The sequence below is a fragment of the Dioscorea cayenensis genome, chromosome 16 (assembly GCF_009730915.1).
Source record: "Dioscorea cayenensis subsp. rotundata cultivar TDr96_F1 chromosome 16, TDr96_F1_v2_PseudoChromosome.rev07_lg8_w22 25.fasta, whole genome shotgun sequence".
Classification (NCBI taxonomy): domain Eukaryota; kingdom Viridiplantae; phylum Streptophyta; class Magnoliopsida; order Dioscoreales; family Dioscoreaceae; genus Dioscorea; species Dioscorea cayenensis.
The window spans coordinates 22,361,390-22,380,828 of NC_052486.1; the positions used below are offsets into that span (position 1 = coordinate 22,361,390).

Here is a 19,439-nt window from a genome sequence, read left to right on the forward strand (position 1 = left end):
TATAACACATGCAGATAGTTGCAAGGACTCAGCAGAATTACTAAGAGGCCAATGAAGATGGAGCATTTCCTCTAAAGCCGGATTGATTTTCTTTAGATTTTCAAAAAGAAAATCACAGTTCAAGAATATGGTAGCGCTGATTACTTCTTGGGTGATTCTGAACCACCTAAACTTCTTTTAGGTACGTGAGGACATTGATCAAAACATAAAATTTACTGCCAAAGAAGTATGAATTTCTTTTCTGTTTTGTTATGTTATTATCCAAGGGTTGTACCTGGAGATTATTTTTTCCTTTTATTTGCGGTGAACTTTTGCGTCGATCTCTTGACTATGTTTTAGCTCCAAGGGAGTTGCTTATTTGTCATATCTGGGTTTCTGCTGTACAGTTGGCTGATTTTTTGAAATAAGCCTTGCTTGTTTGAAGTGCTCTGTTATTTCAATTCTTTAGATATATATATTCTTTTTTTATATCAATTTCCTCTGGAACAAGTGATGTTTATTTTGACGTTTTTCTACTTAGTTATATACAAGCTAAAAGCGCACTTTGTTTAAAAACCACTTTATCCCCGCTCATGCGGTATCAACCAGAGACGTAGGATGCAAAGTTTTTCAAAGCTTTCTTAACCGGTCATTTTGCATCCTTCCCTATTCTCCGTGTCCTTGTGGATAAGCCTTTGAGAAATCTGGTTCGCCCTTTAGCAGTGATGTAAACTATCACTGATTGAATGGTTGGGCTGCTACTTAAATTCATATTTATGCCTGATCTGTGGCAAATAGCATGTACACATTCAGTTATACTGTCACATAACTTAGCTATTTAAATTTTCTAGTCTATATAGCGGTGCCCATTTAGTCATTGGAAACATTTAGGTCTACTTGAAGCTTAAACTTGTTTAGTTTCCTTTTGTTTCTGTCACTTAGATATTATGTCTGAGTAATGCTGTGCATAAATTTTGGATATCGTATTTTATCTGTCTGTTATCTTACTTACACCAGAAATGGAAAAGGAAGATCAGCTTCTGAGGCCAGTGATTCAGTCGAGAAATCAAGCTGTGCAAAGAATAAAGGAAAGTCAACAGCAGTTTATCTTTGTAGCATCATTACTTGATCGAATACCTAACATTGCTGGGTTAGCAAGGACATGTGAGGTATGCCACAGAAACAAATCTTATGTCCCTTTATGGTATTTTTTGAGCATTGTGGATCTTGCATTTTATGATTGAATTTTCTGAATTCAGGTATTCAAGGCAGCAGGTCTGGCCGTTTCTGATGCAAGCATCATACATGACAAACAATTTCAACTGATTAGGTAATTGTGATTCTTCTTCATTGCCCATTTATTGACTAATATTTTAATTCTGCTTCCATAACTTCGTTTGCTGGATTTCTTACTTGAGGCAACCAATTATTTGATGAATAAACTTTGCTTGTCATTCAACATCTCAAACCACTGCTAATACTCCTTTTTTGGGTGCCCTGATTAGTGTGGCATATGTGTATTGTTTTCCATGTGGGCATAGGGTATCGGTCATACTGGTACCAAGGTGAATCTCAAACTCATGCGTAATCTTTCATGCATTCTTCAAAGTTACAAACGCTTACAGAAAGAATTTCTGAACCTAGCTCTCAAAAAATCTGGCAGTTTTATTTCTCTCCTACAGCTCAATCATTAGGCTGCCGAGCTATTTTTTGGTACTGTATATCATACTTATTCCTGAGCAATGTAACATCTATATTATCTTTGCTTCCAAAACCCAATGAATTACTTCTTGAATGCTCTGTAACGATGATCGAGTCATTCCAAGTATTGACTCTTGTACTTGCTTGAATGGTCCATCCATTGCTAGCTATATTATTAGGTTGCAGTAGTGCTTAAGATTTATGACCATCTGTTTTTTATATGAATTTTCTTTGTCATATACGGTTATAAAACTGTTTCTTTACAATTACCTTCTTTCTTAGGCTTTGCATTTTTGAACATCTGTCTTTCAGAATTGATTCTAATGGCAATACATCTCATCAATCATTTATTTCAGTGTAACAGCTGAGAAGTGGGTTCCTATCATAGAGGTTCCCTGTGTTCAGCTTGAAGGTTTTTAGAAAAGAAAAAAAGCGAGAAGGTTTCTCCATCTTAGGCTTGGAGCAGACTGCAAACAGTGTTCCTCTTGACCAGTATTCCTTCCCACGGAAAACAGTATGTCATGCGCTAAATATTGTAGGCTTTAGAGTGTAGCCATGTAAAACTTGTCATCATCTGATGCTTTATGTCTTTATACAGGTTCTAGTCCTAGGGAGAGAAAAGGAAGGAATCCCTGTGGATATTATCCATGCACTAGATGCCTGCGTGGAGATTCCTCAGTTGGGCATTATTAGGTCTCTCAATGTGCATGTTAGTGGTGCCATTGCTTTATGGGAGTACACTCGGCAACAGCGATCTAAGCAACTATGAGAGTTTTATAACATTATTTGGAGTTGTAATGGCAATTTTTTTGACAGTGAACTTAATTGCAACAATTTAGATTCTCTTGATGATCATGCACCTCTGCTATAATTATTGCCAAGCATACATTATACATCAGTAGTTTAAACATCGATTTCTCTCTGCGATAATTGTTGTGAAGCATTCATTATATATCAGTGGTTTAAACATCAATTTCTCTTTTATCTGGTTGAGTTGGTGTTTGATACTCATTTTGACAAATTGTCCTCAGATTGAATTGATTATGAGGCCAGAAGGAAGCCTAAATCATTTGGTTGGTGTTTTTACTGGTTCTGAGTTTTCTATGGTTGATATGATGGTTCATCTCATAATAGCATTTCTTGTGTCATAATGTTTTTGTTACTGTTTCATAGGACTGGTATGGAAGACTAGAACATAACAGCAGGTGACTTGGATGAACATGCAGACCAGCGATGATAAGCTGCAGGTATGCATGATCTTGTCATAAATGATGTGAAAAGTCAGGCTTGGATTTGGATGCAAGAGATCTTGGTGGGGGGCGTCACTAGTAGGAAGAAAGTAGTTGAGAAATGAGTAGAACATGCATGTATGTGTGAATTGCATGAACTCTTTCTACCTGATTTTTTTGTTTTTCCATGTTAAGCCTCTGCTCTCTAACCCTAACCTAAACATTATCATTCCCAAAAAAGCAACTAACCTGGTTCATAATCACCTAGAGTTGCTATATAAAACTGCCATCTTTTTCATTTTCAAGTACCTCAGGGACTTCATAGCTTCGTACCAGCAGCCATGGCTTCTGTAGCCATATGTGCACTGATTATTCTTTGCATTTTATTGGCTTTATATCAGGGTTCCTTAAACGTAGATGCTGAGGTTTTTCTTGTGGTGATGGAGGATGAATCTGTTATTTCTTATAAGAAGTATTTTCTGCTTTCTCCCATTGTTCTGTTCTTTCATATGTTATATTATCTGCTTACGCTTTTCTGTGTGTTCCACAGGAGTGGTGATGATGCTCTGAAGTACAAGGAAAAGGTAATCACTAGGCATGACATTTTCCTGGAGTCCCTCCTCCCAGCAGATTCCTACTCAAAGCTTTACAGCTACACCCACTTGTTCAATGGTTTTGCTCTTCATACAACATCCAGAGAGGTTCCTCACCATCCCTTCAATCATTTTGTATTATTTCTCGTCATACTTGTGCTCATGTTCATGACTATCGAAGAGGTGCACAGTACGGAATTTATGGCAGAAGAATATCTGAACTTGGGATTAGTTTTTTATTGATGGATGATAGTATCTCCACAGGCATTGGAAGTCCTTCACAGTGCACAGGGAATTAGAATTATTCATGAGGATGTCAAGATGGTGAAGATGACCACTCATTCTCCAGAATATCTTGGTCTTCCTACCAGAGTGTGGCCATCGTTAGGTGGCCCTGATATGGCTGGTGATGGAGTGGTGATTGGTTTGATAGACACTGGGATCAATCCCAATCATCCCAGCTTCGCTAACCTGAAGCCTGGGCCACCTTCTGACATTGGAAAGTTCAGGGGGAAATGTGAGTCAGCTGCACATGAGTTCCCGCTCAATGCTTGCAATGGAAAGATAGCTGGTGCACAATATTTTGCCCGTGCTGCAATAGCTTCTGGTGACTTCAATGCGTCTCATGATTTTGCATCCCCTTTTGATAGTGATGGCCATGGCAGGCAAGTTTTTGTGACGTCTTTTAACTTTGGTAATTCTTTATCCACCAATTGATTAAATTTGCAATTATCATTGTGGATTGATATTCCCAGCATTAATTCTGATAACTTTTTGAGTTGTATAAAATATCACTTGCCAGGTACTAAATATGAAATTCACAGAATATTTATTACATGGGCACATTACATTTGTATTCTTGTAATTTGTCTTATTTCATCAGTCACACGGCAGCTATTGCCGCTGGGGAATTTTTCGGATCCCAGTCATCTCCAATAACTTCAGTTATGGATTTGCAAGTGGAATGGCTCCAGGAGCACAGTAAGAGGATATATCAACTGTTGTGTGAAAAAGAGTAAATTTTGAAATCGTGCTTATCTAACTTGTGGCATCCCTCTTCTGTTTCTTTTCCAAGCATTGCTATCTACAAGGCATATATATTCATTTGGCGGCTACATGTCAGATGTTGTTGCTGCTGTTGACAAGGTTTGGATAATTGACTTTATATAGTTGAATTTCCCCTTGCTGAATGGTGATAAAACTGTGTTTTTTATAATTCAAAAGGCAATGATCTTTGATTTGTTATGCATGTGATGTTTCTTTTCTTGGGCAATGTGCTTTCTTCGTTCCTCACTCTTAAAGGAACAATATTCAGCTACCTTTCATTTCCAGGCAGTAGAAGATGGAGTTGATATCTTGAGCTTGTCAATAGGACCATCTGCAGTTCCCACGGGCCCTGCTGCGTTTCTCAATATTCTAGAAATGGAGCTGCTTTTCGCTGTTAAAGCTGGAGTTCTTGTTGTCCAGGCGGTTGGCAATGGAGGACCTACTCCTAGTTCTGTACTCTCTTTCAGCCCATGGATCACAAGCGTGGCTGCCTCCACTATTGACCGCAAGTACAACAACTCGATCGTTTTTGGTAATGGCCAAGTTTTTACAGGCACTGCACTCTCCTGTAAGCCTCTTGATCTCCATAGACATATCTATTGCCATTTCCGTAATGTTTATCTATTGTTTATACTACCATAACATAGCGTGTTAGCATGACTACTTAATGATGTTCACCTCTAGTGTCTTCCTTTCATATATTGTATTCCAGTGCCTACACAGGAGGGGCTTTTCTTGCCACTTGCTGCAGCAGAGGATGTGTGCAATTGGAATGAAACTTGCATTTTAGCTCGGAACTGCCAGCGACCAGAACCTTTTAATCGGTCCCTCATTCAAGGGAAGCTGATCGTATGCACATTCAGTGACTTTATATTCTCACCCACCAGCGTCGATTCTATAGTCAGTACTGCTCAGAAAATTGGTGCTGCTGGGTTTGTGATCATTATGGCCCGTGGACGTAGTTCTGAATTTCTCAATGAAACTACATCGACCTTGAATCTACCACTCCCTGGAATTGTGCTTAGCTCCAGAGAAGCATCAGAGGTATGAATTCTCATGATTCTAACAGTAAAATGCTTGCCGGTACTGGCAATAATGCATTAAATCTTCTTGCTGCTCTTGTGCTTCAGGCATTTTGGGATTACTATGACAGCCATACATTGCGAAGCAAGAACGAAGTGGTCGTTAATTTTGGCGCGTGTGCAAGGATTCTGGATGGGCGACATGCTGTCTACACTGGAAAGGGGCCAAGTGTTGCTTCCTATTCATCAAGGGGACCAGATGTAAACAATGCTCTCATGCAGACCGCAGACGTACTAAAACCCAACATCCTGGCCCCTGGAACTTCTATATGGTCTGCATGGAGTCCTACAAGCCAAAGTGATCAATACAACATAGGTACCAACATGATAATTTCCTCACCACCCAAAATAATAATCATCTTTGTTTTTTTTTTTTAAAAAAATTTGCATCGATCCATCTTGTGTTTGTGAATACCCAGGGCAGGATTTTGCCATCCTATCAGGAACAAGCATGGCCACACCCCATGTAGCTGGTGTGGCAGCTCTGATCAAACAGAAGCACCCGCACTGGAGTCCCGGCAATGATCACCCTCAGCCCTGATGACATCTGCTATGTTAACTGACCACTCTGGTGAGCTTTTTATCAGCTCAAGTCCGTGACGGGCCTCACTCCAGCTACTCCCTTTGACTACGGAGCTGGCTTCATCAATCCTTCCCATGCCTTAAACCCAGGCTTAGTCTTTGATGCAAAGTTCAGGCAATACATTCAGTTCCTCTGCGTGGTACCAGGTGTGGACGATGAGTCAGTACGAAGTGCAGTTGGCACTGGCTGCCCGACGGTGAGAAGTGACTGGTGCTCAGACTTGAACACAGCTAGCATAACAGTGTCCAACCTGGTTGGGTCACGGCAGGTAATTCGCAAGGTGACCAGCGTGGGGAGCATGGAAGAAAGGTACCAGGTTGTGGTGCGTGAACCAGCCGGGGTGGCTGTGACAGTAAATCCCCAGGCATTTACCATACAGCCGAACTCTTCGATGATCCTGAAGATCATGCTTGAAGGCAGGGAAATAGCTAATGATTATACGTTCGGGGAGTTGGTTTTCAATGGTGATAAGAATCATGTTGTCAAAGTCCCTCTTGCAATCTTTGTTAGCAGTACTTTGTGATCACAAAATATAGTTTTTAGTTGCAGGTAGTGAAGAGATGCATCCATCATTCCAGTTATATTTTTCTTAATGTTTTATTGTTGCTTGCTTCAATGAACTTTTCTTGATAAAGATGTTTCAGTTGCAAGCCAAATCAGTATAAACTTGAGTAGAAGGGAACAATTTAAGTGATTGATCGAAATAAAGGAATTAATAATTTTGTCTGCATAAAAATATTTAAAAAAAAATTATAATTTAATATTACACAACTTTATTGACTAGCATGTTTATTAAACTGGATAGATGAAAATCTTTATTATCTAATATTTTAAAATTAAATAAATCACAATACGCTTGGATGAAATAAAGAAAAGTGCTCATAAAAAACCTCAACTAATTTCAAATTTCAATCCCGCCTATATAATAACAATTTAAAATTCTTGCTTTTTTATGGATATATAATTAGTTATGATGTTCTCCAGGGTTATATTCGCAAATAACCCTAAACTATAATAACAGAACACGAACTAAACCCAATAATATTTCCCAAGTTTCATCAGCGTTTTGCAAACATAATAAAAACACTTTAACTTACTAGCTACTTTCTCAACTGATCTTTTATCTTTCAAATTGTTAATTAGTGGTTAATGATTCCTGCTTCAACTCAGATTATGAGTTCAAGTACTACATTGACTCAAATTCCCAATCCAACTCTATCTAAAACTCAACAACAATAACAATACATAATACATATAAATACATAAGAGCAAAACCAAGAAACACAATTGCTTGAAAAGTTTCAAGTGTTAATTGAAGCATATTCATTCAACAGTGATGGCCTCCAACTCCAAGAAAAGCATGAGTTCAAGGCAAGGTTTCCTTGCCACCACAGCCTCCATTGCTGCCTCAGCCATGTCGGCACGCTCCCTCTTCTATGATTTCGTCCCTGAAGAAGTTCGAACCTCAATGTTCTCTCAAATAAAAATCTTCCAAAACCTTTTCTCTCGCGAATTCTCCATGGTCATTCATGACAAGGAAGGAATTACTACCAACAATGTTTACAAGTCTGTCCATCATAGATTTGACAATTTTGTCCCCATAAATTCTACACAACATATGATTAATATATATATCCACACATTTAAAATTAGATAATTAGGACCAAATTCAAACTTGAATCAGATAACAATTTGAGTCCATTCAAAACTTAAATATAATAAGATATACACAATTATAAACATTAATTGTGTACGTCTACATAACTTATGCACATAAGTCTTTATAACTCTACATATTGTGTAGTCCACAACCCAACAATGAATTTCTTTACGGCCACGAACCGGAACTTCAGGCATGCTGCGAAGTTGCTAGGGCTTGATTCAAAGCTTGCGAAGAGTCTTTTGATTCCATGCAGAGAAATCAAGGTAGTGATTGGATTTTTTGTTTTTTTTTGGTTTTTTCAAGCTTAGGCTCTGTATCTTGGTGTTTATTGGATTGATTTTTGATTGGATTGTTGTTCTTGAAGGTGGAGTGCACTATACCTAAGGATGATGGAAGTATTCATTCCTTTGTTGGGTTTAGGGTTCAGCACGATAATGCTCGCGGTCCTATGAAAGGTGGAATTCGGTATCATCCTGATGTGAGAAAGCTTTTTCCTCTTTGTTTTCTTGATTGGATTTTGATTTACTTTTAGGGTTTTTGTTTTTATAAATTTCTGTTCTTTTTTTAGTAGATTTTGTTCTCTGTAGCTTCATTCAGACAACTGTGCTTCTTTACTGTTCTTAATTTAAGTTATTTATTTATTTGTTTTAGAATCTGAACTTGCTATAGATTTTGAGACTCATTCATTAGAATTTGTTTATGTTTATGCTGATGGAATCATACATTGTAGTTTATGCTTGTTTGAATGTCAGTTATGCTGCTTATGCTACCAATTTAGAATTTCTTTGCTTGCTTAGTCGAAAAAAGATCATTGCCAAAATTGGGGTTTCCATTTTAAGGGCATGATATAATAACAAGTTCATGCATATCCTTTTTTAAGTATTAACAGTTGTTCATGCTATACCAACCTAAATATCTAATGGTGAGCGAAGCGATTCTTGAGGTATTAGGTATTATCGGTGTTGATTACTACTGCTGACCAAGTTTCCAATTTGTACCAAGTTGTGACAGAAGTCTTTGTGTTTGTCGGATCTGAAGTTGTGTTTGTGATTGTAATTGTAATTGATAGGTTGACACCGATGAGGTAAATGCTCTGGCTCAACTGATGACCTGGAAGACCGCCGTAGCTGATGTACCATATGGCGGGGCAAAAGGTGGTATTGGTTGCTCGCCTTCTGATTTGAGTGCCAGTGAGTTGGAACGTTTGACTCGTATCTTCACTCAGAAAATTCATGACCTCATTGGAATCCACACAGATATTCTCGCCCCTGATATGGGAACGAACTCGCATGTAATCATCTTGATGAGTTCTTTGATAATGGAGGACACTAATTTAAGAATTAAGAGTTATTTCTTTATCCACATTGCCATTTGCATTTGCAGACTATGGCATGGATTCTTGATGAGTATTCTAAGTTCCACGGTCACTCTCCTGCTATTGTTACTGGAAAGCCTCTTGTAAGTATTCTGCATAAAAAAAAAGTGTATCAATCTATTGTTATCAAAAGTTCAAGAAAAAAGACAACTGATCTTGTTTTGTTTGATGAAATACTCTAGGATCTTGGTGGGTCATTAGGTAGGGATGCTGCTACTGGTAGGGGTGTTGTGTTTGCAACGGAGGCTTTGCTGGCCGAACATGGTAAATCTATTTCAGGGCTAACCTTTGCAATTCAGGTGAATTCACTTTTTATCATGTTCTCTTTATTGCTTGCAATTTTGACAATTGTATTTAGTGTATTACTATGCGAGACCAGTGCATCTTACTGCTACTTATGACTATCTGAATTGCATATGGGATATCATCTCTGGGTTAATGCTAGACCTTCGTATATTGATATCTTTAATATTTATGCATAAACAATATGGCAATGTGTAGCATTTGTACTCTGAATAAGCAATGATAACATGCTTTACCACCTTTGAATTGCACAACAGGGTTTTGGGAATGTTGGTTCATGGGCTGCAGATCTCATACATGGTAGAGGTGGCAAGATTGTCGCAATTTCAGATGTAAATGGTGCAATTAGAAAGCCCGATGGCATAGACATTCCGGCTTTGTCCAAGCACAAAGCTGAGGGTGGTCTCTTGAAGGATTTCAAAGACGCAGACATCATGGATCAAAATGAGTTGCTGGTGCAAGAATGTGATGTTCTCATTCCTTGTGCCTTGGGTGGTGTCCTAAACAAGTATAAATCACATCCTCTGATTTTTCTTAACGTCTATTTATTGATGTTGCATCATTTTTTATACTAAAATATGAACTGGCCATCAAAATCCCCTGTTGTTTTCAATGCACAATACATCACTTAAAATTGTAAGAAGTGGTCTTCATTTGCTTCCTTAGTTTACGTTCTAGCGTGCTTTTCTTATTTAATCAATATGATTAGCCATTAATAAGCTAATCATATATGAGTTTCTTTTCTTAGAAATGAAAACCCGGGTCTTATCTGTTTTCCCGGAATTTGAAATTTAGTTTACTGACAGTTGCCCTTGTTGTTTCTGAAGAGAAAATGCTGCTAATGTGAGGGCCAAATATATAATAGAAGCTGCCAATCATCCTACAGATCCTGATGCCGATGAGGTATCTATCTTGCTTGTTGTGCTAACTCCAGCATGAGTTACTCTTATCTACTCCATACTCTGCCGAACTTTTCTAATGTAGATACTGTCAAAGAAGGGAGTGACTATTCTTCCTGACATATATGCAAATGCTGGCGGCGTGATTGTCAGCTACTTCGAATGGGTTCAGGTACCTTCCTAAACTCAGCATTCGAATTGAATTTTATCAAAATATTCATAATTCATTATTTTCTTTGTCGAAAAAACATCTTTAGAATATCCAAGGATTCCAGTGGAAGGAAGAGAAGGTAAACATGGAACTGCGGAAGCACATGCATGATGCTTTTGAGAACATCAAATCGATGTGCAAAACTCATGACTGCGGCCTCCGGATGGGAGCATTTACTCTCGGGGTTAACCGGGTTGCAAGAGTGACTACTCTTCGAGGATGGGAAGCATAAAACTCTGCAGTTTTGCTGTTCTTCATTCATACTTTTATTCTTTGCAGCAAAGAGTTACAGATAGAGAAGCATAGTCAAAAACATTTTATCATCTTCATTCATCCAATTGAGTTTTGGTTTAATTATTTGAACATTGATATGTTGAACTTCTGCAACAATAATGTGACCCATGACTTCCTTCCAATTCAAACTCTGCTCTTTGTATTCATTCTTCAATTTTCATCACTTACTTTTATGGGTTATTGATCTTGGTTTTAATTTTATTTAATGTGTAATACTTTGTGAAAATCTCAAATTTTTAGAAAATTAGTATCTGAGATAGAGATTTAAAATTAACCTTTTGTTTTAGTTATTAAACATGTTACTTGAATTAGTTGAAAAATAGACTATGTATTAACTCACTTGTTATTTATAACAAAGTGAAAATTTTGAAATTTATAAACACTTCTGGTTATAAAATATGTTTATACATAAATTATTTCATTGCTAAAAATCAATTTAAATTTTGGAGGAAAATCATAAATTTAATTTGGGGAATTCAAAAATATATGAAAAAAAAATAAATTTACCCTTCATTTTCTTTTGACACTAGAAATAGAACAAGGGGTAATTTGGTCTTTTAAAAGAACCGCAACAACAATATGCTTTGGACATTTTTCGTTAATAGCCTGTGTCAAACAGGCAGACACACTAGTTTGTAATGGACACGTGTCAACAGGCAAACACACTGGTTGTATGACTCTATATACATACCACCTCCCAAACTTCAAATTGTAGAATCCATGGCGGGCAAAGAAACCCTCATCGCCGGAGATCGATCTTCCCCGCCCCCAAGCCTCATCTTCTCGTCCGCAAGCACCTTCTTGCATTTCTCTCGCCGATTCCCTTCTCGAGGTCTCCTCTCATGTCCTCTGCTTCTCTCTCTCTCAAACCCTTTCTCCGTTTCTCTCTTTCTTGATCTTCTTTTCAATGGTTTCAGATGTAGCAGCCCGATCGGAGTGCGCTCTATTAGATTTAGTCCTCCGATGAATGGATCAACAATTGATTACCTCTCCTGCAGAATCCTGGACGATGAGCTCGAAATCGGCGGTGAAGGAGCAGCGGCCGGAAAAGCCTAGGGTATCTTTGTGGATAAGTAGTCGAAGAAGATCAATGATGAGCAAAGCGTGGAGGGTTGGCTGTTGTTTCTGTTACCTTGATGATGATCATCGCTGGGCTCGAAGCTGGAAGGTCATGTTTCTTGAAATCCTGGATTTTTTGGAGTTTTGTTCCCTAGTTTTCTTGATTTTTTTTGTTCATAGACATGATTATGGTTGGGCGTGTCCTGACGCTGCTTTAAGAGGTACTTGTGTCAAATCTATTGTGTTCTTTGATTGTTCTTTGAGATTTCATTGTTTATGTCAAAACCCTAGGTTCTTTCGCTAGGGCAGGCTAACAACCTGGTGATCGTCATCACTGTTGTGCATCAGATATGAGGGATCGGATTGGGACAGTGATTGGGGAAAGACGTGTCATAGGAGCTCTTGATCAGCACCTTTCACTAGTTCTGTTTGCAGCTCTTGTGGTCACAAGGAGGAAAAAGGAGGAAAGTATGCCAACTTTTCAATTTTGGTTATTACCTCTTCTTGATGTGTTGTTTTCATGAAACATCAGAAAGGATTGCACACTTTTCCTGCATTCATACATGAAATTCATTTGTAGAATCTTGTGGACATGCATTCATAAGCATTATGGGAAGATTAACTTGCCTTTGGATTGGTTTATGTAATTACCATTTTTATGTTTGGGCCCTATCCATAAATTTTTTTAGTCTTCTCATTTTCTCGTCATTTATACATAAACCTGAACTTGCCTTGGACACAAGCTCTAATTGTGGATACTAACTTGCATTTTCACTATTCACTACAGTAAGATGAACAAGATTTTGGACTTTCTCCCCTCAAAATATTAGCCCTTGATGATTTATTAAGATAATAATTATTAGCTCATTCAGGTTCTAGCCAATCCATATGCAAGAAGTGGGTAGCACAAACTTGATATAATCTCTTCTAAAATGTGGTTGTGGACATTGACTTTTCTGTTAGAATGGATATAAGCAATGTTCTATGCAAGAGTTGCATTTTTCAAATGATTTATTTTGAACATAAAACTTAAGTTTTAGTGCTTCTACATGTATTCCTCTTCAGGCAAAAGTATATGGGATAACTCCAGCAGATTTAGAAAAATTGGGTGATAATATAGGAGTAAGACAATAGTTATTTTTTATGACCACACTGCTGACTTTGTCCTGATTTCGAAACTCTTAGCTTTGTTTCTTGATTCTGGCTGCAATTCTTCATAATTTTAGCCCCATGCTAGCATCATGCAATGCTTTCAGTTACCATGAATTGTTAGTTATCATGTGAAGTTGATCATGGATTTCCCTAAATCTTTTTTACTAAAGCTGGAACCACCCGTATACAACCACTATTCACAACTCCCAGAAATGTGCCCTCAGCTGAGAATCGAACTCTCACCACTCGGTGAGAGCTCTATCGGCGACCCGTGTATCAATAGACCCGAAAGTCATTGGTTTGCAAAGATGAATGTTGCTTGGTGTGAACTACACCCCGCAACAAGCTAAAGTAAAGTAGACGTGTCAAATATATAGAGAAACAACAAGAATTAAATGAAATGATTACAGATTGGCAAATGAATGAATTCCAAAAGGCCTACTGCCAGCTGATTGATACAGGCAGACAATACAGAAATGTGTGAGAGGAAGCACTGTGGTGTATAGTCCAAAGGATTTGATAGAATAAATTTGAAGATGTTATATGAAAGAAATGAAGTACAATAAATATTAAAGCAAGCACATTAACTACAGCTGGGTTCCAAGCATAAAAACATGAGGTATAATAAATATTAGGGAAAATAATCTAAAGGTCTTTGGGAAGTTAACAATAGACCTTGAGGTCCATGATGGTTTCAAGATACCCAAAACCCGCTTGCTTTGCAAATCCACACTTTCAACATCCTCATTCATGAGGAGTTACTTTTTTACCCCATGCATTTTTCTTTCCTTTTATTTTATCAACCACCTCTGTCGAGCTCCGCAAGGCTGGGCAAGCTCAACGGAGGCTCACCAAGCCTAGGTGAGTGAGGCCAGGTAATCTCACCCACCAAGCCATGAGCCACATGCAGGCACATGGCGGCGGGCCCACAAGCCCTAATTGCGGCCTAATTAGTCATAGTTAGTTCATGGTACTAATAAGTTAGGGAGATGATCAAACAAATTTTTTTTTTTTTAATAATAAAAATCGATGCAATTAACAGCAAATGCTCAGGCTAATATACACAATTATAAATCTCGCATGGCGCCAAGGCAAGGGGTAAAACAGTATTTAGTAACAATAATAATAATAATAATAATAATAATAATAATAATAATAATAATAATAATAATTTGGTCTCATTAATACAAGTAATTTTCCTCCCAAATCAGTTGTTCTGCTGTTAGTTCCTCAATATTTCATAAGTATGTCTAGTTTTAGTTGGTAAAAATAGAGTTCAGTCAAACAGCACATTTGATGTTTTCGAAAAACCTGTATTCAAAATATAAATACCAAGCAATTATCTTACAGAACAATTCTTACCTCTTATCCTGTCTCACATGTCAATTCTAACTACGCAACACCCAGACAAACATACAAATTACCCATACATGTTTAATTCAGTGTAGTTAGAAATATGGATCTTACGATTCATATCGTTTTTCATCGGTAAAAGTTCGAATCTTATAAAAGAATCGAAATTGATCTAGAATCGTTAATAAATCATTTGAATCGGTCCCGAATTAGTTGAATCAGTCCCGAATCAATTGAATCGATATGAATAGAGAAGATGAACCATTCCTAGTTAATACAAGTTTTAAATAAATAAAAAAAAGACAAATCAGCCCTTATTTAATTAATCTTTAAATTTGTTATCGAAAAACAAATTCAAAGATTAATTAAAAGATAATGCTTTTTTTTTTAAAATTTCAATATAAAATTAATTTGTTATCTTAAAAAACTTGTAAAGGAAAGAAATTTTTTTATTATTTTTATTATTTTTTAAAATTTGAACTATTTTTGAAATAACTAATGTTTTTTTTAAATATATATAGGTTTGCTTGATACTTGAAAATATCTTTCAAACTTAAAACATAATCTTAAAATAAGAAAATGTCTTCCAAACTATTTTATGTTTAGTGCATGACTTAGAATTTATTGTTTTTATTTTTTTGATACAATAATGTATATATATATATATATATATATATATATATATATATATATATATATATATATATATATATGAATTCTACTCAAAAAAATAGGAGAAAAAGACACTCCAAGTTTAATTGGAAATCAATAATAATAACATTATATAAAGGGTAAAGTTGAAAAAAAATAAATAATGTCTGTGTGGAGCTTTGTGGGTGTCTATGATAGTTTTTTTTTTTAATTGAAATGATTTATTCACCTTTTCAAAAAAATAAAAAAAATAATTCAGTGTTTTATCAAAATAGAGAGGCATGGCATTGAACAAAAACATTTTTGCTATGGCCATGTCTCTTGCTAGCTCAGCAATGGCATTGCACACTTGCATTAACAAATTTGTACCAGAAGAATTTTGGCATTTTTTTTTCTGGCTAGTTGCTTCTAGTTTCCAAATACTCTCTTATTAATAATGTTCGAAGTTGTTTACTTCAAGAGCGCGTTAATTTCTTGAAAAATCACCCAACTTTGCCTTATTTTCACTTTAGTCATCCAACTTCAAAATGTATCAAAGTGATCATTCAAGTTACAAAAACTTTCACTGGATAGTCACTCGAGATTTTTCGGTGCCCAATCGCCTATGTGGCAGCCGAGTTAGCGACTGATGTCCACATCATCAAGCTTATGTGGCTTGTTCACATCAAATTAAGTTGTTGAGTCAGCAAAACAACCGACACCTCAGCCTTTTCTTCTTCTTCTTCCCCTCTGATTCTTCTTCTCTATCCTCTACTTCTTCTTGTCATTGTTCTAGAGATTTCTGAACTGGTGATCAAAGTTTCTCATCTACCTTCTTCATCTTCATTCCAATGACTAGATCAGTACAACGACGATGAGCAGGAGTGAGCCCTCTTTCCTCTGCCGCAACTAGATATTGGAGGGAGTAGTAGGTGATGCCAATCCGACGAACTAGGCTTCTATAGAAAACATCATCCGAAGAGAATAATCGTACCATCTCATCAGAGCGAGATCGGTTGCTAGGGGTGAGGATAAGGTCGAGCGATGAAGAAATGGAAGAAAGATATGCGGAGAATAAAACTTTATCACCGTCATCTTCATTGAGGTAATAGAAGAAGAATCAGAGAAGAAGGAGACCAAGAAAGGGCTGAGGTGTCAGGTTGTTTTGCCAACTCAGTGACTTAGTCTAACATGGACAAGACATGTAAGCCTGATGATGTGGACATTAGCCACTGGCTCAGCTTTTAAGGTGGCCACGTAGACTACTGGGCGCCGAAAAGTCTCCAGTTACTGTCCGGTAAAAGTTTTTGTAACTTGAGTGATCACTTTGGTACGTTTTGAAGTTGAATGACTAAATTGAAAATAAGACAAAGTTGGATGACTTTTTAAGAAATTAATCCCTTCAAGAGCTCACCTTTTTTTTTTTTATCAAAGAAAAAGATAAATACAGCTTAAATAATGTATACCAAGCTACAGTGGCCTACCTTAGTTCCAAAATATCATCTTCCACAAATAAGATCAAAGTGAAGAAACAAGGTTATGAAAAGAGTTTAGTCATCTCATTGGACACAAGAAACACAAGCAGACATGGCATAGGACGTTTACATTCCATCTATATTAGAGTGGTGGGAGAAAAGTTCAAAGAACAAGATAAGACACTACAACTCTTTCACAATGAACATGATGAGTGGATTTCCATCATTCATGACCATCCTTCCACATTTGACACAATGGCAATGGATCCAGAGCTCAAGCAAATGGTCATGGAGGATTTAACTAATTTTATAAAGCAAAAGGATTTTTACAGGAAAATCGGTAAAGCTTGGAAGCGTGGTTATTTGTTGTATGGGCCACTAGGCACCGGTAAATCTAGTTTGATCTCTGCAATGGCCAACTTCCTCAAATTTAACATTTATGGCCTTGAGCTCGCCGGAGTTAGAAATGGTTCAATTCTTAAGAGACTATTGATTGAGACATCGAATAAATCCATAATTGTTGTCAAAGATATTGATTCCTCGATACCATTTGACAACAGGGATAGCGACGATTTTGATGCCAGTGATGCAAAGGTGATAATTTTTTCCCATACATATATATAAACTTCTCTATGATCTTTTTATCTAATATAGCATATTATTCTAATAACATCTCTCATTTGTCTATTGATAAGCTACTCTTTCTTTATTACTAAACCTTGTTGATGGACTTTGGTCAAGTTGAGGTGAAGAGAAAATCATTGTGTTCACAACAAACTACAAAGAACGTCTTGACCCAGCATTGCTTCGTCCAGGAAGAATGGATATGCATATCTATATGGGTATTGTAGCCTCTGCATGATTAGGATCTTAGCTTTCAACTACCATGATGTTAATGATCACCCTTTGTTCAAAAAAATTAAAGCATTGATCCAAGAACTTGAGATAACTCCTGCTTATGTAGCTGAAGAACTAATGAGAAGTGATGATAGTGAGGTTGCATTTCAAAGACTCCTCAAGAATCTCCAATGCATGAAAAAAGAAAGAATCAAAGCTAATGAAGATAGTTCTCTACATGGGAAATCCTTGATTGATCAATATGTGGAGAAGGAAAATGACTTACAAAAAAAATAAACGGTTAAAGTATGCCATATGGATATATATATTCAAGGGTAAAGTCTGCAAAATTCTGTTGAGTGATCAACAGAGACAACAACTTGGCAGTAAAAAAAACAACAAATTGAGACAAATCTGCCAAGCAATTCAGACAAACGCTTTATACATTCAGAAATTCAAAACAAAAATTTACCTCTCTTCTGAAATTACCACTTGGGCATGCGCACATTCCCTATCAATACAACCTCCCAGTGCATTCGTCCGAGCCACAATGACAGTCCTTCCTCTTAATGTTACCATCAGAATCATGCACCTGATCAACAGCATAATTGTAGTGGTATGTTAGTTCCTGCAAGGGGGGAATGTTTTCAGCAGCAAAAAGCATAATGTGAGGCATGCTCTTATCATCGTGATCATAGAGCACGTTCTGAGCATAGAGGTTCGGAGAGCAGCTGTGGTTGATAAACCTGCCAACGTTTCCGTGCTTAGATGCATCGACAGTGTAGCCCTTCTCCTCCACAGTCCACACCTTGGAAAGATGCACTCTTTTTCAGTTCCGGTATACACATTGATAATCCTTCCCAAACAGATTCATCATGATAGTTGTTCCCGATGGCAAACAAGTACCAGGTTGTGGTGCGTGAACCAGCCGGGGTGGCCGTGACAGTAAATCCACAGGCATTTACCATACAGCCGAACTCTTCGATGATCCTGAAGATCATGCTTGAAGGCAGGGAAATAGCTAATAATTATACATTCGGAGAGTTGGTTTTTCAATGGTGATAAGAATCATGTTGTCAAGGTCCCTCTTGCAATCTTTGTTAGCAGTACTTTGTGATCACAAAATATAGTTTTTAGTTGCAGGTAGTGAAGAGATGCATCCATCATTCCAGTTGTCATATTTTTTTCTTAAGTTTGAAAAAGTGGTTGCTTCAATGAACTTCTCATGATAAAAAAATGTTTCAGTTGCAAAGCCAAAATGAGTATAAACTTGAGTAGAAGGGAACTATTTAAGTGATTTATCAAAAATAAAAGGAATTAATAATTTTGTCTGCATAAAAGTATTTTAAAAAAATTATAATTTGCCAACGGCCTTTGAGTCAATTGCCATCTGGTCCCTTACGTAAGGTGTTCATTTCGGGGAGGATTCAGGATCGAACCTCATAGCCTACTCAAGGTGAGGGCACATGGGTGGTCGGTTGAGCCTCGCTCCCTCACATGTCAGCGTCCACGAGTTCCAGTCTTTGTTGTCTTTCTCAAAAAATATATATATATATATATATATATAATTTTCCTAAGCGCTAAAAAAATTAATAATTTTTATCGCATAAAAGTATTTCTTAAGCGCTAGAATCTCAAATCAAGCTGACGATTCTGACTCTGATCCTGCGCAGGAGTAGTTGTTCCTTTTTGATTGTTTGGGCGGGGCATGAGGGACCCGGATGATGTCTTTCGCTTTTCCCGACTTTTTCTCCTCGTATTTTTTTATTTTCTCGTTGTTCTTGGTTCTATTCCTCACTACTGGTGAGAGGACTTATCTTTTGTTTTTTGTTGCTCTTTTTTTCAATAAAGCTGTGAATTTATCCACATTTATTTTAAAAAAATTATAATTTAATATTACACATCTTTATTGTTATAATGTAAAAAGCTTTTGACAATCTTCATGTTTATTGTATGATGAATTTGAATGGATGT

The 19,439-nt window shown here is 37.0% G+C and overlaps 4 protein-coding genes and 1 pseudogene across 8 annotated transcripts; all 5 read left to right on the plus strand.

The window, feature by feature from the left end:
- The first annotated feature begins 71 nt into the window (after positions 1–71).
- Positions 72–3,018, plus strand: LOC120279488 (probable methyltransferase TARBP1). Its single transcript, XM_039286419.1, is given in 6 exon segments — positions 72–181; positions 997–1,148; positions 1,239–1,309; positions 2,037–2,073; positions 2,075–2,194; positions 2,279–3,018. Coding segments are annotated over 5 exon segments (549 nt in total). The 5' UTR covers positions 72–181; positions 997–998; the 3' UTR covers positions 2,450–3,018.
- A 135-nt stretch (positions 3,019–3,153) lies between these two features.
- On the plus strand, positions 3,154–6,918 carry LOC120279486 (subtilisin-like protease SBT2.5). Its single transcript, XM_039286418.1, is given in 13 exon segments — positions 3,154–3,381; positions 3,460–3,610; positions 3,767–4,167; positions 4,386–4,413; positions 4,416–4,483; positions 4,578–4,596; positions 4,598–4,648; positions 4,835–5,117; positions 5,262–5,593; positions 5,680–5,947; positions 6,051–6,154; positions 6,157–6,217; positions 6,220–6,918. Coding segments are annotated over 13 exon segments (2,415 nt in total). The 5' UTR covers positions 3,154–3,250; the 3' UTR covers positions 6,738–6,918.
- A 1,114-nt stretch (positions 6,919–8,032) lies between these two features.
- Positions 8,033–11,122, plus strand: LOC120279324 (glutamate dehydrogenase 2, mitochondrial-like). The gene is made up of 9 exons (XM_039286245.1): positions 8,033–8,140; positions 8,242–8,355; positions 8,947–9,168; positions 9,261–9,335; positions 9,435–9,551; positions 9,813–10,063; positions 10,383–10,458; positions 10,540–10,626; positions 10,712–11,122. Exons 1-9 carry the CDS (start codon positions 8,033–8,035, stop codon positions 10,895–10,897), a joined length of 1,236 nt encoding a protein of 411 aa, XP_039142179.1. The 3' UTR covers positions 10,898–11,122.
- A 543-nt stretch (positions 11,123–11,665) lies between these two features.
- On the plus strand, positions 11,666–16,445 carry LOC120279329. Of its 5 annotated transcripts, XM_039286250.1 has the most exons (4): positions 11,666–11,791; positions 11,877–12,239; positions 12,367–12,486; positions 16,013–16,445. In XM_039286250.1, the coding sequence occupies exons 2-4, from the start codon at positions 11,927–11,929 to the stop codon at positions 16,039–16,041; spliced, it is 462 nt and encodes a 153-aa protein (XP_039142184.1). In that variant the 5' UTR covers positions 11,666–11,791; positions 11,877–11,926; the 3' UTR covers positions 16,042–16,445. The 5 variants fall into 5 exon arrangements, 1 of the variants encoding a protein (XP_039142184.1); XR_005541873.1 differs by lacking the exon at positions 16,013–16,445 and having other exon boundaries at positions 11,877–12,127; positions 12,367–12,865; XR_005541872.1 differs by lacking the exon at positions 16,013–16,445 and having other exon boundaries at positions 12,328–12,864.
- LOC120278651 lies at positions 16,206–17,762 on the plus strand (annotated as a pseudogene).
- The last annotated feature ends 1,677 nt before the right edge of the window (positions 17,763–19,439 follow it).

Bases quoted from the DNA above. Each gene is read 5' to 3' on its own strand.
- LOC120279329 (XM_039286250.1), top strand. From the start codon at position 11,927: ATGGATCAACAATTGATTACCTCTCCTGCAGAATCCTGGACGATGAGC. The intron at 12,240-12,366 runs GTACTTGTGTCA...GTTGTGCATCAG, and splicing joins TCCTGACGCTGCTTTAAGAG to ATATGAGGGATCGGATTGGG. The intron at 12,487-16,012 runs GTATGCCAACTT...TCCAATGACTAG, and splicing joins AAGGAGGAAAAAGGAGGAAA to ATCAGTACAACGACGATGAG.
- LOC120279324 (XM_039286245.1), top strand. From the start codon at position 8,033: ATGAATTTCTTTACGGCCACGAACCGGAACTTCAGGCATGCTGCGAAG. The intron at 9,552-9,812 runs GTGAATTCACTT...ATTGCACAACAG, and splicing joins GGCTAACCTTTGCAATTCAG to GGTTTTGGGAATGTTGGTTC. The intron at 10,064-10,382 runs GTATAAATCACA...TTGTTTCTGAAG, and splicing joins TTGGGTGGTGTCCTAAACAA to AGAAAATGCTGCTAATGTGA.